Source organism: Ursus arctos, unplaced genomic scaffold, assembly GCF_023065955.2.
Source record: "Ursus arctos isolate Adak ecotype North America unplaced genomic scaffold, UrsArc2.0 scaffold_14, whole genome shotgun sequence".
NCBI classification, from domain to species: Eukaryota; Metazoa; Chordata; class Mammalia; order Carnivora; family Ursidae; genus Ursus; species Ursus arctos.
Window position 1 is genome coordinate 50437770 of NW_026622808.1, and position 17993 is coordinate 50455762.

Here is a 17993-nt window from a genome sequence, read left to right on the forward strand (position 1 = left end):
CCCAGTTCCTGTTTCAGGTATGAGAAGCGTTGCTCCTTTCTACCAAAAGATTTGCACTAATATGTCTAAGGTCTCCTCCAGCTTCTGAAGAATTATACTCGAAGATACTTCTTCTTTTCAAATAACTTAGAATTAAGATAATTAAGCATTATCCAAAACTTCACCTAACTGAAATGTGGAAAACTAAGTTGGATCTTGTCAAAAACAATGCCTTCACCTCGGCACTGGAACTTTCAAGTTTAGGGTTGTCAGTAAAGTCTAAACATGATCAGGTCTCACTCTGAGGGCTATAAAAACATACTAAAATCTCATCTAACCATTAGAAATGAATACTCAACGTTAGGTTGTCCATTGGCATAGCTCTTCCCCTCCTGGAAGCTTACCTTCTAAAAGTAGTTGCCATAACATATGCACAATCAAACATTCATGTATTTACTCCTAAGTATTTACCGAGCCCCCATTTTGTAACGAGGCATTTCCCTATGCAAGTGGACCAGACAGACAGGCTTCCCACTCTTATGAGCTTCCATTTGAGTCAAGGGCAGACGGAATAGATGAGCAAAAAATACAGTAAGGTGGTGTTTTCAGTAGAGAGCGAGAACTACAACAGGACTAAAAGGTGTCTGTGGGCATTGGCTAAAATGCCGTTGACATTTTGAGTTACACCGTTGACAGCGAGGGAGGAATTGGAAATAGGCTAAATAGTCATCAGTAGAGCATTTGTAAGTAAATTCTGGGATATCTACATACGGGATACTCAGCGGCTCAGGAAGAATGGAGTTGGTCTGTTTCACCTGATTTACATGGATGTCCACAATATATTACTGAGTGAGAAGAGCAAGTGGCGGAATAATATGTACAGCATCTCATTCTGTAAAAAGATCACAGTGGATAGAGATGTGTGCGCGTGCGTGTGTGTGTGTGTGTGTGTGTGCGCTGGGAGAGGATTTAGGAGTTTACCTTTATCATTGACAATTTCTTCAGGCAAATAGGTGTTGTATGATGTAAAGAGTTGGCTTTTTCTTTTTCCTTTCTGCACTTTTATATGCTTTGCAGTATTTCACAAGTTATAATGAAAAATAACTGGGGAGGGAAGGCACCGCATTAAATAAAGGGTACTATATCTCAGTGTTGCACGATGTCAACAATGTACCGATAAGTGAGAAAAGATAGATGCAGAATCCTTTGTACTGTAATCCTACTTTAAATGTATCATTCTTTGTTTAATACTTAGTTCCTGAGGGCCTACTGGGTGCCAGGTTCATATGGGCACTTGGAATGCATTAATGAATAAATATTCATTGTGCAGGCAACGGGACAGAGTGTCAGGATGAACATGGGAGGAGGTGGTGGTTCAGTTTTAAATAGGGTGGCCAGAGAAGGCTCATAGGTAAATTTGAGTCACTACCTGAGGTTGGGGCAGACAGAGCCATTCAGATAGCTGAGGGGAGAGTGTTCCAGGCGGGGTGAAGAACAGTATGAAGTCCTAAAGTGGGGAGTCCTAAAGTGGTTGAGGAATTACAAGCAGCCCATGGGGCTGAAGGGAGGTGGGACATGGGTGAGTCATGACAGAAGATGCGGTCAGACAAGGAGAGGAGAACATGAGGTCAGAGGCATGGGAACCCACCAGATCCTTGTAGGACTTGGCTTTTGTCTAGGTGAGGTGGGAAATGATTGGCAGGTTTTCAGCATGGGGTTGGATGTTCTGACTTCGGTTTTGACAGGATCCCTCTGGCCGTTGTGGTCTAAGTAGACCAACGTGGGAAGCAGTGGGCGTGGGTGGCACAGAGACACTGCAGTCATCCAGGCGAGAGAGGAGGGTGGCTTCTCTCAGGTAGCAGTGGAGGTTGGAAGTGCACAGATTCTAGAAATATTTTGAAGGTAGAGCCAACAGACTTTGATGATGGATCAGTTGTGGGATGTGAGAGGAACGGAGGTGCAGAATTGATTCCAAGGTTCTGGCGGAAGCAACTGGAAGAATGGAGTTGTATTAAATGAGGTGGAAAAGCCTGTGGGTAGAGTTATTTGAGCATGGAAGACCAGGAGCTTGTGTGTGGAGTATTGGGGCTGCTCATTAGACCTCCCTGTGGAGACATCTAATAGACATATGAGTCTGGGGTTCCGAGGACATGTCTGAGCTGGAAATACAACTAGGGAGGTCATCAGTGTCTATGTGGCGTTGACAACCATGAGACTAAATGAGGTCACCACTAAGCGAATGTAGATCAGGAAGAGTCCCAAGAACCGTGCCCTGGGTACGCAGCATGTATGCGGAATAAAAAAGCACCCCAAAGACTGTGTGAGTAACTGAACAGTGGTCAGATCTGGATCGTAGGGGACTTTTACTTCACCTTATGTATTTCCGTGCTGTTTGAGTCTTTATGATTATTACATGCTTGGACAAGTAAGAAAGCATATCATGCTTCAGAGTTTTAGAGGAGCTTAGCTAGATGATCGGGGATCCAGAAATTCCTTCTTTAGAACCATTGAGTATCACTGTTTCTATTTTATAAAAGCTTAACGATAAGGCAGTATTTTAAATAACTGATTGAATCATAGAAGTGATGGCACAGCTAAGGGAAAAAAAAACAATATGTCTTGGGAAGGTAACACAATATTATTTACCAAGGTGTATGGAGTATTATTAGTAGGGCAAACATAAACATGTTATCAGGACATACTATGTTTAAAGTGAAATATTAACATCTTTAATACAGTTTATAGACCTGAAGTTATTTGGAATTTATTTGCCAGAGTAGGTAAATTAGGAACATTTATTAACTCATATGCTTTACTCTTTCATCCTCCTCTAAGAAGGTGATAACTTAGCTAACCGTGCAACTGAATTGATAAACTAGGGGTGCCGTGAGGATGCATGGTGTAGTTGAACAAGCTGGACCTCACTCCTAGGCTTGTGTTGCTCAGTACTGTAGTCACTCAACAGCGCTGCCTGCTGAGCGCTTGAAAGGTGGCAAGTTCAAAATGTGATGTGTTTGTAAGTATAAAAAAGACACTGGATTCAAAAATTTAGAACCAAGAAAAGAATGTACAATATTTAATTTATTAATACTTATACAGATGACAGGTGGAAGTGATCGTATTGGGGGAAATTGGGTTTACAGAAATACTCAAATTAATTTTACCTCTTTCTTTTTACTTTTTCAATGTGACTACTAGAACATTTAAAATTATAGAAATAACTTGCATTGTGTTTCTATTGGGCAGCACTGGGGCCAGAGCAGGGAGTTTTGTATGGCCTAGAGGCTAAGAATGTTTTTTACATTTTTAAATGGTTAGAAAAAAATTGTAAGAAGAATATTCTGGGATAGGTGAAAATGATATAAAATCCAAATTCTGGCACCCAGTGCTTCTTGTTGGTAGACTTGTGTTGCCAAAAAAAAAAAAACAAAAAAACAACTATGGAAATCTATTTTCTCTTTTGTTATTTAGGTACCTACATAATATCCTCAGTTTTGCCATTTGGCCCTCAACGCCAAAAGTAGCTCATTATCTGGCCCTGTAAAAGTTGGCTGCCCCCTAATCTGAATCCTCAGGGTTGAGTTCTGGCTGTTCCCACTTATTGCTGCGTGTCCTCGTCAAGTCCCTGGTATCCGCCAAGTAGTTGTGACATTTATAATTGAGGATACTAACTCCAGTTTCAGTGGTGTGACAGGATCAGACGAGAAATTACAGTCTCGGGACTTTGTAAATGATAAAGTTCCGTACAAAGGTAGCCCATTTTTTGGAAGTGTTTTAACCTCAGTACCAAAAACAGGGTAACAACGGGGAAATACAGATTCGGGTTACATTGCCTTGGGCCGGCAAAGTTTATGCGCCCATGGCTTCAACAGGATAGACTCAATGTGTATGTGGCACTGTTACTAATCATCCCTTCCTGTGCTCTTTTCTTGAAGTTGAACGAAGAAGACGATTTAACATAAATGACCGCATTAAAGAACTAGGTACTTTGATTCCCAAGTCAAATGATCCGTGAGTACAAATTCCATGTTCATCCACATCGTATATTTTTTGGTACCTTAATGTTTATTCATAGGTTGCAAAAAGTGCACAGTTATAGAAACTAGGGTCAAGAAGTCCCCCCTCTCCCTCTGGTTTTATTTCTGGTCTACTTCCTGTACCCTTTTTTTTTTTTATTAGTCTCGTCAGACTAAAATGTTGAGAGAAATCTGGATTCAAGGGGTCCTGGACATCAGCTGCTCGCTTTGGATTTGGGGAGGTGGCTTTCTGAAACCTGAGACCCCTTGGCAAATGACCACCAAGCTCCTAGAAAGATTCTCCTAACGGTTCATGCAGGACAGGGATTTCAGTAGCTGTTTAGACTGGATCTGTTGACTGTTTGCTGTACAACTCATGCAGTGTCTATGAGCCCCGAGAGCTGGTATTAGAGACTTCAAGTTCAACAATATTCAACAGACAAAAGGTCAAAAAAATTTTTGCCCTTAGATGCAAAAAAATGTTTGCACTCGGTATGTTTTACCAATCTGGAAGAAAGTAATTTTTAATCCTCCTTTAAGTACACGCCAGCTAGTTTGGGTTTCAGCTTCCCGTCTCTGCTCACCTCCCACCCCCCTTCAGACAGAGATAACAGTTGTAAAGATAATTTTCCTGTCAGCAACGTCAGCAAGTAGGACAACAAATACACAATTTTTATCCATTAGAAAGTGGCCCATTTGAAGTAAGGGGCTAGAGGATGAACACATTTTAATGGCTCCCAAAGGCATCCGGTGAAATTAGCCTTTGAATATGACCTTTTAGCTACCTAATAAAATGTAAAGATGAAATCAAGCATTATTCATGCAAGGCTTATTAAATCTGCTATTCACATTGTTGTCAGGGAATTTGTGACAAAATAAAATACAATCATTGCCCACTGTAAGTGGTTCTGATGGATGTTCAGGCACAGTCTCCGTCATCAACATTTTGCTTTCCCGGGTTTCGAGGAAAGCCATTTTGAAACCCAAAACATTCAAATTCTCGGTTCTGCAGCACAAATTTATCCTACTAAGGGGCTGTGACCTTCATTTCCTACAGTCAGTCTTGCATGATAGTTGAAATTGAATTCCCATTTTCCTGTGCTTTATCAGCTTTCACTTTTTAGCGCATTCTTTTAAACTGTAGCATGTGAATCTCTTTAGCAACGTATTATGAAATTACGGGGCTGCAGTGAAAGCCTCTATTTGCATATCTTCTTTCTCTATTGTATTAGAATACTTACGTGTTTATAATCTGAACTGATAATGATCTTTAATTGTAGGCATTGTTTTAAGATAAATGGACTGTAATCTCTAATGGGAGTTTTTCCATACCACTTTCTGGAACAAGCTCTGGGGCTGCTGTAAGGACAGGGTCCAGCTGACCAGGGTCTTGGCCCCATATGCTCTCCTCCCCTACAGCAGATCTGCTTTTGTTGATTTATATATTGGGGATCCTTTTATACTTCTGTACGAAAAAAGGGTTGCTCTCTAATTATAAGGGGAAAAAAAAGTTAGAATACCCCTCCTTTAAGCCTAAAAGCATAATTGATTGATAGGGTCTCACAAGGAAGCAAAACCTAGTAAGGTAATTGGTTGGAATAGTCACTTTTTAAAAACTGCTTACATGTGTCAGTATGGGTTTTTCAACTTACTGGCCTAGTTAAGGCATCTTTCATTACGGTTACATTTCTCTCTGGCCGCTAAAGGGTCTGATACTTTGATCTCAGCCCGGAACCTTAAACAAGTCAGCTCTGTGCTCTCTCTATCTCAGGACACCTCCCTGGGTCGCCGTCTTCAGTGCTCAGACCCCAGGGATCAACCCCAGGGAATTCTCTGGGGTCTGTAAGTCTGCCTCTCATGGGAGAACTTCTGTTTTGTTCTTCGTCTAATCCATAGGAGGATCAATTACTTGGTGACTTGTTTTAATGACCTCCATTCACACATCCCGGCTGATACTTCCGATCTGCCTCGAGCAGCTATAGGTTGTAGGGTGCAAGAGTTTTCATATGTGAAGTTTTGTTCTGTTTTCCTTGTCCTTGTCATTGTCATCACGAACACCGTCTATGAAAGAGCTCAGATTAAGGTGCCCCAGAAATACTACTTATGTAATTATAATTTCATTCTTAATTATTTTTCGGGAGTGCTCTCAATATTTCAGCTCACTTTTACCTACATTTTAATGGTGTTCTTAATTTCCTCATATACACGAGTACATTAGAGCTATAGTGATTAAAAACTCAAAGGCACCAAGCTCAGGCTGCCTGGGTTCGAAGTCCAGAACAGTCCCTTACTGGATATGTGATCTCGCGGAAGACCCTTGATTTTCCTTATCTGTTAAAAAAGGAGGGGGGTGTGGTTCAGCATATTCCTACCTAGTCTGGTTATTTTGAGGACTCAGTCACATAAGAAGAATGATGTAATGGTTCAGCGCATGGAGTCTGGAGCCAGATCCTCTAGGCTTCCTGGCTCTGCTACTTCCTAGCTGCGTGACCTTGGGCAAATTACATCATCTCTCTGTGCCTTTGTTTCCCACTCTACAAAATGGGGACAATATTAGTGCCTAGCCACTGAGGTTGTTATGATTAAATGAGCTGTAAAACACCTTAAAACATACCTGGCACATAGTAGGTGCTGTTTAGAGATAGCCATTATAATCATTCTGTTGAGCCTTTAACACGGTACCTGTTCTGTTACTTGAACTGCATTCGAAACTTTTCATGGCACATTCATCTAAGAGCCTCCTTCCAGTTCAGTGATGTACCTACGAGGCTGTTCATACCTGTGTAGTGTCACCATTTTGTAGATGAAGAAACAGGGACACAGAGAGAGGGTAGAGAGCTTGGCCATGAATATTCATGCAATCACGTGGTCAAGTAGTAGGATCTCACAGAATTTTTTTTTTCTAACTGTAGCTTATTCTGCCTGTCTGAATGAGTTAATTGTGATAGTCCTAGAAACCTATAGCTCTTTAATATAGTTTTTAAGAATATTGATTTTTGTAATCAACAGAACTGAATTTAAATCCTGACTCCACCTGAGAGTAGCTCTGGGACCAAGGGCCTATTGAACAGTGTCTGTTTCAGCACGAGCACAAGCGGCCCTCCCCTCCAAAGTGCTTGTCTGGGTTTAGTAGGTTAATGTCTAAGAAGTGGGTGGACAGTGTCCGACGCATGGCAAACACCCAGCGAATGACAGCCTGTCATCAGCGTGTCATTGTTACGGTATCTTTAGAAATCGAACGCCCTGAATGAATTTTCATTGTGCCTCAAATCCCAAAAAAAGGCTTTTTTCGTCTTCGCTACAGAGACATGCGCTGGAACAAGGGAACCATCTTAAAAGCATCTGTGGACTATATCCGAAAGTTGCAACGAGAACAGCAACGCGCAAAAGAACTTGAAACCCGACAGAAGAAACTGGAGCACGCCAACCGGCATTTGTTGCTCAGAATACAGGTACGGGGCGTGTGTTGTGAGGGGTCTGCAGTATGTCCCTGACTTGGAAGTGGGAGGAGAGGGGATATAATGAGCCATGGGGGACTTGATTTATGTGATCCTAATACAGCAGATACTCGTTATTTATGGATTCCCTATTTGTGCATTTGCTACTCATAAAAACTTACTGTAAGCCCAAGACCAGCGTTCGTGGCCCTCTCCTGGTCATTGATGGACATGTGCAGAGTGGCTAATTGGAGTTAAGGTTGACCAAGGCGATGACCTGCTGTCTTGTTTCAGCTAACACTATAAATAAGCATCCTTTTCATGGTCCTTAGTCCCATGCTTTTCACATTTCTGGGTGGGTTTTATGGGTGAATTTTGCTGTTTAAAATGGCCCCTAAGAGTATTACTGAAGTTGTCTGGTGTTCTAAGCCTGAAAAGGCTGTGAGGTGTCTTATGGAGATAAGTTTCCTTCATAGGTGAGTTGCAGTGCTGTTGGCTGTGAGTTCGACGTTCATGAATCAACTATATATTAAGGTGTCTTTAAACATAAAACAAGGTTACGTGTTGATCAGTTCATGAAAATGTGACTAAGATACTCATAGAAACCTAACTCTGCATTTCCTCCAGAAGCAATCGTTTGGTATTTACTAATTCAGGGTTCAGAGCGACGTTATAGAGCATAACCGTCTTAGTGCATTTGGACTGTTGTAATGTAATACCACAGGCTGAGTGGCTTACACAACAAACATTATTCTCAAAGTTCTGGAGACTAGGAAGTCCAAGATCAAGGTGCAGGTAGATTCGGTGTCTGGTAAGAGCCTGCTTCCTGTTTCATGGACAGGGTAGTGTCCCTGGGTCTTCACATGGCAGCAGGGGGGGAGAGCTCTCTGGTGTTTCTTCTATAAGGGCATGAATCCCATTCAGGAGGGCTCCATCCTCATGACCCAATCACTATCCAGAGCCCCACCTCCAACTATATCACATTGGTGATTAGATTTCAACCTATGAGTTTTGGGGTGGGGGGAGACACATTCAGTCAATAGCAATAATTATCTCAAATAATGAGAATTGATTGAAGTTGTGAAATACCAAGATGCCTTAGTATTTGGTGGGGGTGTGTAGCCCATGGTGAAAGCCCATGTTTATAGGGAACTTGGAGACATCCAGAGGATCTTATCATCAAGATAAAAATTCTAGAAATAGTTACAGATAGTGAAATTATACCATATGTATCTTTAACTCACGCTATTTATTCTTAGAGGGAGAAATACTAATTGTAATATGCGGCGTCCCTCTGTCATTCTATGTATTGAGTGTATATCGCAGTGTGAAGTGTGAGATGGGGCAATCCTTCTATAGTACCGGCTCCTGGTTCTCCTCTTAGGCACTCGGGCCCTCATGCTGAGTGTAAAGACATAACTTCCTCTGAAACTCTCTTGAAGGAGACAAAGAAAAATGGACTCTCTGCTGACGACCAAAGGAGTTGGCAAGAGTAATTTTCATTTACTTGCTGACCTTGCACACCGTCCGCCAGTAAGAGATAACGGAGTACCTTCTTCTTGAGTAGATGGACCCCCTTTTACCACTTTTTCAGGTTTCCAACGCAACTGTTTGTGGCAAACAAAGCCTGACCCTTCAGACAGCAGTGTGTTTGATCTGGTCGTGTTAATCCCGGACACCGAACCTCTTTAACAGAGTAATTCATTTATAATACTGGGCCCCGATCTTTTGAATGCCCCAGAACACGGATGACATTTCCCAGTATCACTCCTCTCATTGCAGTGCAGTGATCTCCGGCAGGTAGACGGTTCTCCTCTGCGGGGTGCATTTTAGAATGTCCACAGTGAAGCAGAGGCTGCATGTCATTTGAAAGTCCTTTTTTAAAAAATCTTTTTTTTGGTTTTTGTTGTTTGTTTTATGTTCACGTGATCTCTTCAATAACTAGCCATAGGTTCTTTTCACTTGAACTTACCACGCCCGTTTGATAAAAGCAGTTTCTACTAACGCGTTGTTTCCTTATACAAATGTTAAAACATTAGGAACTATTTTGAAAGAGAAGCTAGGTTTTGCTTTCAGCACCCAAACACATCTCTTCGTGTGGAATATGAATATCGTGAAAAATGTGGATTGGAACTGCCACGGTGACGCTGTCATGAGTTTCTTCCAGTGACAGTGTGAGGCGGCCTATAGAACTCTTGCATATCACGGAAAACATTATTAGGTGGGAAGGCTCTGCCATGCAATGAGCCTGACTTCTCCAGGTGAAACTTAGCACATTGCGTAGAAATCTAAGTCACGCTTTCATCAACTGATAACCATTTTTAATTAAACAACAAGAGGTCAGAGTAAGATGGTTGCCTCTTTTCATCCAACTTTTTTTTTTCTTTTTAAGACAACCTACGTGTGTGGAGGAGCTGTTCTTCTTAGCATGTTGGTGTAGATTTACAATAGTGCATGTGTTAAGCTTGGGCCTAAGGGCTCCCTTTCATTTTCACTCCAAGTGACGCATGCAGACATTTTCACAGAAGAAAGAGCAGGAAGCTTAATATCATTGGAACGGTAATTTTATTAAACAGCCCAAGGCTTTAAAACGATGCCTGAAGAGACTTGTGTTTCTGGAGCTCGAGCAAAGGAACATGTACACCCTTGTGTGACATCTCAGGCTCCCGTCTCTTACGGGTCCTGCGTCCTGGGAATGATCTGTACTAGACACTGAACATGACTTTTCAGGAACATGCATTTCTAGGCTTATGGGCAAAGGTTGAACGGCTGGATCACGTGGGAGGCTACTTTTCCCTCCTCGAGAGGCAGGGTGACTTGCTTCAAGTTTTTATGGTGTCATTATTATATTAGTGTAGGACCAGCATAGAAAGGATCGTCTTGGCACCTAGAAGCAGAACGCTCAACGAGAGTCAGTTGGGTTCATTTTAGGAGGGTCCAGGGATACTCAGGGAGAGTGGAAAGAGCTCGCTTGGAAGGCATTTTGAAATGAGGAGCCCGGGGAGGCTGTGACACTTGGGAAGTGCATGAGTCTGCTCGGGCCGCCCTAACAGATACGACAGGTCCGGTGGCTGAAACACCAGAGGTGACTCTTGTCGCAGTTCTGAAGGCTGGAAATCCAGGGTCAGGGTGTGGGCAGGATTGGTTTTTCTGTGCTTCTCTTGGAGACTGCCTTTCCCTGTGTTTTCCCATGGTCTTACCTAGGTGTGTCTCTGTGTCCTAATGTCCTCTTCTTCTTCTTTTGTTTTTTTAATTTAAATTCAGTTAATTAACATATGATTTATTATTTGTTTCAGAGTACAAGTCTGTGATTCATCAGTCTTACACAACACCCAGCACTCACCACAACACATACCCTCCCCAATGCCCATCATCCAGCCACCCCGTCCCCCCACCCCCCTCCCCTCCAGCAACCCTCAGTTTGTTTCCTATGATTAAAAGTCTCTTATGGTTTGTCTCCCTCTCTGATTTCATCTTATTTTATTTTTTCCTCTCTTCCCCTTTGCTCCTCTGCCTTGTTTCTTAAATTCCACATATCAGTGAGATCATATGCTAATCTCTTCTTCTTCTAAGGACATCCTTGCTGTTGGAGGTTGGATTAGGACCCATGCACTAGGACCCATGCACATAATCTCATTGAGCTTAATTACCCCTTTAAAAAACAGTAACTCTAAACACAGTCAGATTCTGAGGTGTTGGGGGTTAGGACTTGAACATACAAATTTTTCTTTTTTCAAGATTGATTTTATTTACTTGAGAGAGAGAGAGAGAGCATGCACTAGTCCGGAGAGGGGCAGAGGGAGAGGCTCTCAAGCAGACTGGGCACTGAGCGGGGAGCCCGACTTGGAGCTTGATCTCACGACCCTGGAACATAACGAATTTTTCAATTCAGCCCATAATATGAAGGATGTGAAGAAAGCGTAGAAAGAAATTATTCATCCTCCCTATCAGAACTTCTTTTTGGAATTAAAAGAAACAGAAACCAAGTAAACACAACACTTCCCTTGGCCCTGGTAAGATGAGTTAAGCGACATTTCTCAAACTTCAGTTCCTTGTGTACAACTTCTACAAGTTTCGGCATTCCCACCCAGGCTTTATTAGGTCGTGATACCCTTCGTATCTTAGTAAGGGTTTCCCTGTGCCCTAGGCCAAAGGAATACCTACCATTTCTTTGTTAGGTCCAAGCAACTTAATGAATATTTAGGTCCTAACAACTTAGTCGCCATTTGAAAATACAAGACATATAAGCCAAAAGAGAAAAATAACATTTTTATTTTATTTTTGAATAACTACATTACCTTCTGATGGGACGTGTGTGTCTGTTGCGCACTGCACAGCTTCTGCAGCCTCAGAATCTGGTTGGACAGTGCCGTGCCTCCTCATTTCTCATCCTGTGCTGATTTTCATGCAATCCTTCCTTTTTATCACAGCAACCACTAAGGGCCTGGCTTCGCAACGACGTGTGCTGAAGAAGCATGTCGCACAGGTTAATGCTGAGACTGTGAACTGTGTTGAGTTTGGTAGTTCTCGGAGCAGCGTGCTATTGCCCCAGATACCTGAAAATGAGAGTTCCCTGCAGAACCCCTGGATATGTGCACGCAGTTTAGGGACCCCAGAACTGTATTATTTCCTGAACATTTTCCTTTAATCAGCTCACATTTTGAAATTTTCTTTTTATGTTTTTGTTTCTGTGTTTTTAAAATTTATCTTCATGAATATTAACATCTGGAAGAGACTGTCTCTGTATTTAGTACCTAATGAAATCCGTGAAACACCTAAAACTCATGTCAGATACTACCAGTGGTTCCCCTACTCTATTTTAAGAAAGAGCATTTATTAATTGAAAAGAGCAAAATAATATTGTTTTAATAATTTATTTTTCCTCTAAGTGTTTAATTTTTTTAATACTTTACTTTTTATAAAAAGATTTGTATTTATTTGAGAGAGAGTGAGAGAGAAAGAGAGTGAGCACAGAGGGAGAAGCAGGCTCCCCATTGAGCAGAGAGCCCACATGGGACTCGATCCCAGGCCCCTGAGATCACAACCTGAGCCAAAGGCAGATGCTTAACCCACTGAGCCACCCAGGCGCCCCTAATACTTTACTTTTTAGGGAAGTTTTAGGTTCACAGCGAAATTGAGGAGAAGGGAGCGAGACTGCCCATATGCGGGTAGAGCCTCCACCGCTACCCCCCCCTCAGCGGTGCGTTTGCTCCGGCCGATGAACCTGTACCATGCGACACCATCACCCAAAGCCCCTGTTAACCCTAGAGTTTACTGTTGGTGTTGTGTGTCCTACGAGTTAGAACAAATACATAGCGACGTGTATGCCTCGTCGTAGTATCGCATACAGTACTTCACTGCCCTCCAATCCTCTGTTCTCCGCCTCTTGAAACATCTGATTTTTTTCCTTTGATTTTAGGAACTTGAAATGCAGGCTCGAGCTCACGGACTTTCACTTATTCCATCCACGGGCCTCTGCTCCCCCGATCTGGTGAATCGGATCATCAAGCAAGAACCCACTCTCGAGAACTGCGGCCAAGACCTCCTTCAGCATCACGCAGACCTACCGTGCACGACGACGCTCGATCTCACAGACGGCACCATCACCTTCAACAACAACCTCGGAGCCGGGACCGAGAGTAACCAAGCCTATAGCATCCCCACGAAAATGGGATCCAAACTGGAAGACATCCTGATGGATGACACTCTGTCTCCCGTTGGCGTAACTGACCCGCTGCTTTCGTCAGTGTCCCCCGGAGCTTCCAAAACGAGCAGCCGAAGGAGCAGCATGAGCATGGAAGAGGCCGAACACGCTTGTTAGCGGGCCCTCCCTGCCCTGCGCTTTCAGAAACTGCTTCCTTTCTTGATTCGTAGGTTTCATAATTTCCCCGCACGGGGTTTCTTGATAATTTTCCTTTAATATGAAAGTTTTTTTCATGCTTTATCGATAGCCCAGGATATATTTTATTTTTAGAATTTTGTGAAACAGACTTGTATATTCTATTATACAACTACAGATGCCTCCAAAGTATTGTACAATGAGTGTACAGTATCTGCGAACTGAATTCCTCCCGGACTTTAGCTCTCTGAGCAAGAGGATTTTGCACCAGAGAAATTTCTGTCCATTTTTATTCAGGGGAAACTTGGTTTGAGATTTTTATGCCTGTGACATCTTTGGAAATTAAATGTAAAGTTTAATCGAAAGAATGTAAAGCAACCAAAAATTAAAAAAAAAAAAAAAAGAGAAGGAGATTAAGGAAAGAGAGGAAGAAATCCACACTAACCTTTTTTTATTTTGTCAATGTATTGATTCATTGGTACTGCCTTAAAGATCCAGTACCATCTAACAGCGTTTAGTCTTTCTACTGCAAACTATTTAAGGCAATACGATATTCTGTAAAAGAAAAAAAAAAAGTGCACCCAATTTCATAAGGATTGTCTGGTTAGAAAATGTAACTGATCCCTTACTTAGGTGCAAGTGAAATTGAAGGGTTAGAGACCTAGGCTCTGAAACATGGGCTCTAATCTTACTGTCCTTCGCTCTGTGCTCTGTTACAGTTTTCCTCATCAATGGGTGTGATTCAAGTTTCCATAAGATATATTTTATTTTGAAAAGGAAATGAGTGTCCTCTCAAAGTAACATATTGAGGAGCACTGAAAGTTGTCTTTTTTTTTTTCTCTTCAATTTCACTTTTGATAAAGTAAACCAAACTGGGCACATTTCTAATTGGCTTTCCTATTTTTATTTTTAAATTATGTTTTACTGTTCATTTGATTTGTACAGATTCTTTATTATCATCGTTCTTTTCAGTATGTTTGTATTAATTTGTAAGAATATGCATCTTAAAATGGCAAGTTTTCAATATTTTTACAACTCACTGGTGGTTTTCCGCATTCTTTGTACACACGTGAAAGAAAACTTTTATGCAAGGTCTTGTGTTTAAAGAGAGCTTTGCGAATATTTTGTATATTACAGTCTCACTCGGAACTGTTTTTTCCACACATTTAAGGTGTAGTATTAATAGGTTAAAAGTGGCTTTCTAGAGAAAATAAACTTACATATTTATTTTTAGTGATATAAAAGTAGCAATATTCTTGGAGACTGATAACCATAGCGTTAATACGCCCATTATGGTCATTGAAATTGGGGTTTATTTCAGCAAACGCTTGCTGAATTTTTGGAAGGAGAGAAATACTGTATTGGCAAATTACTGTTACTTGATAGCAGTGTTTTAACAAGCAGCGAAGTTGTAAGTTAGTTTCAGTGCATTATCTACTTGTGTAGTCCTTTGCAATAACAGTAGCGTTACATGTAATCTATCTGGCCTACGTGTTTTATACAGCTGACATATGGTGTTAAGAGCCAGGCTGTTGAATGGAATTTCTCAGTAGCAGCCTACAATTGAATAGCAAGTGGCATAAAGCATATCCATTCAGAATGAAGTGCCTTAAATATAGCAGTAGTCTTTTTTGGACTAGCACTGACTGAACCGTAATATAGGAGACAGTTTCAAGATGGTATCTATAGTCAAGAGGAACATGGAGCATGGTGCCTATGTAGACAATATAAGAGCTTCCAATTTTCCTTCAGATATTTTTCATATTAAATATATTTTAGTGACAGAGTGCCAACTTCTTTCATCAGGAAACCTTATTCAGGAGGGGTTTTTTAAAAAAAGGAAAATGAGTTTAAATGTCAAATACGAACTGGCGGATGGGTATTGGAGGGTTCAAAGAGAAGGTGTGATTGTCAGATGTATGAATGGAGGGCTTCCGTGAAAATAATCAACTGCATAGTTCCCATGCACGTTGGGCAATGAGAATTCTTGGAAACATTGATGATGCTATCAGTTTTATAGCTTTATTACCGAAGGGGGTAGGGAAAATTAATTCCCATTCTTTCAATCCCCTTAATTGTATAGCTCTTTTCCTAGAATAGTGATGCAAATCTGCATGAACAGCTAACTGTACCATAGTGTTCATTGATACAATCATAGCATTGTCTATTTTTCTCTTCATATTTATATGGGGGGAGGGGAGCTGGGTGCAGAAGTCAAAGATCGCGACGGTATGATGCTTGTTTTCTTCAGCTGATGGTGAGGGTTCTTAAAAACGGAGCCAGGTTGACTAGCCCCTGGCCCAGGGAATATGGCCAGGGCTAAGTGACCTTAGAGAAAGCTCTGTTGAGAGAAAGCATGGCATCTCGCACCACTATCCTGACTTCCGCAACTCCTGAGCTCACTGTCTCCTGCTTCCCTATCCCCTTCTTAAGAGACAATTTCTGGGAGTGGCAGGAAGGAAGCCCAGGAGAATGCTGCAGCCTCGGGGGTGGTTTTATTTATTTCTTTTTTGCCAAATCGAGTGTGGATTTGTTTTAGGGACTAGTTAAGCCAAGAAGCAGTGGTCTGGGGTCGTCGTTTGTGACAATGAGAGAACGATCCACACTACTCCCCCCCATCCCTGAGAGCAGACTTTTGACTCGGGGTTGGGCCTCCGTATGGAATGACCAAAATGCCAAACTTGTCCACCTGCCTCCAGGAAGGCAATGGAAATACCAAACCTTTTGACTTTGCCAAAAACCCTACAACCGATCTGGTCATACATAGGATGACAAAATTCTTTCTGGTTGTTTTTAAATAATAAAGCAATAAGAACAAATAAAATACATAGGAAGTTAAGAGATATAAAATAAAGCACAAAGGAATGCACTTATTAATATTTTTTAAAAATGCACTGGGGAAAAGTTGGTGTTGATAACAGTATATTAAAAAACCCTATTTCTTGAAAAAAAATGACAAATGACTGTCTCTTGCGGACGCTTGGTACTGTAATGTTAATAATATAGTCACCTGCTGTTGGATGCAGCAATAATTTCTGTATGGTCCATAGCACTGTATATTATGGATCGATATTAATGTATCCAATGAAATAATTGAACTGTTGTTCTTGATAGCCTCATTAAAGCATTTGGTTTTTCACATAGTGGTGGCCATTTGTTTTTAGTTAATGACAATTTCGAACATTGTTTGCCTTAGCCAAAATGGTAGCGCACATTTTCTTCTGATTTAACGAATAACAAATTGCAGGAAAAATTTTAAAATGCCAGTAAGTACTTTTTTTGTTTTAAATGCCATTCTAAGATATTACTTTGGGTTTTCAACATTTTTGATTATGACTTGCACTCAGATGAACTATAATTATACAGCTTTTTTTCCCCTTCTGAATTTGGGGGAGATTTTAAACTCCCAGATGCCAAGAATTCATTTTAGATATAGGAGTTTTATTGAACATGTTTTAGTGAGAGGTGGCTTTACAAGAAGAGAAATTGTCAGAGAATCCCTTGCATATTTACGAAAAAGACACTGGGTTTTTAAAATACAAATTTACAATAATGAGAGCTTAATATACCCAGGTTGCCAGCTCCTGGCTGTATTTTTTTTAAATACAGCACTTAAGAATCATTTGATAAATGTTGGATTTGACTTGGGAAGTGTCAGACAAAACATGTCTTTATTCCCTAGCTAGACCTTAAACTTCTGCCCTCTTTAAAAAATATTCTGGTTTAACCTCTGGAGAAAATGAGCAAGAAACTTCCTATAACGTTTCTGATCTGATTGTCAGCTTTTTGTTAAATTTGATTTTTTTTCTTAAATTGTAATATACAATAATCAAGCCCTTTCTTTTTCAGAGTTATTTGAATTATTTATATTTCCCATAGAAATGTGATTATGTGATGCCTTAAAAATGTGTAAAAGTAGGAAGATTTCCTATCTCAACAAGAAGTTTGCCGGGCAGCCTTGAAAGCAGGTAAGCTGAAGGTTGGAGCTGTTCATCCCAGGAGGTCTGTAGCTGAACTGTAACCCCGACCTGGCAATCGCTTCTTCAGAGTCACCCTACAATCTCTAAGGATCCTTAAGCTCGAGCTTCCCCCTGCCAAAAGAAAACAAAAAAACATAGCCTGTGTGTTAGAGCATCGATCCCTGAACATTGCACATTTGCCTACAGCTCGTGTGACTTCGTTTCGTATTCACAGACTTAGATTTATTAAATATTTTATTAAGTGAACCCACTTCACAGGTAAATCTATCCACGAAGTGACAAAACACGGACTGGCAGCATAATCTTGTCTCTGCCCATTTCCAACAAGCTACTTAGCCTCTCGGTGCCTCAATTTCCTTTCTGTTGTTTGGTGATCGTAACAGAGGCGACCACGTGGTGGTCTTGTGAAGGCCATTCAAATGAACAGACTAGAATTTCTGCTTGGCCGCACGTAGGAAGTCCTCAGTGAATGGTAGCTGTGATTATATTATCACAATCCCCTCCACGAGTAAAATGGAGCCCTCTCCCTGGACTTACCTAAAATCATCGTGTGTATCAACGGTGGCACGCGCTGTTTGAGAAACGCTGCATTTTAGCACGGAGCTAATATTCGTGGGAACTGGCAAGGTGACTGAAGGCACCGGGTGCTTTGGAGAAGAGGACCGCACTGTATCTAGGACCCGGGGTTAGAATATTTTAGAGAATAAGAAACCCAATTTATCACCTTTTAAAAACATCAGCA

The 17993-nt window shown here is 41.3% G+C and overlaps 1 protein-coding gene across 17 annotated transcripts in view; it reads left to right on the forward strand.

The window, feature by feature from the left end:
- The window catches only part of MITF (melanocyte inducing transcription factor), a 215584-nt gene extending 199174 nt beyond the window's left edge, over positions 1-16410 (forward strand). For all 17 annotated transcript variants that reach the window (XM_048227025.2, XM_026501219.4, XM_048227024.2 and 14 more), the window contains 3 exons: positions 3915-3990; positions 7300-7447; positions 12852-16410. In XM_048227025.2, the coding sequence (XP_048082982.1) occupies positions 3915-3990; positions 7300-7447; positions 12852-13253 (626 nt within the window). In that variant the 3' untranslated portion in view covers positions 13254-16410. The remainder of the gene's footprint in view (positions 1-3914; positions 3991-7299; positions 7448-12851) is intronic.
- Positions 16411-17993: the final 1583 nt, after the last annotated feature.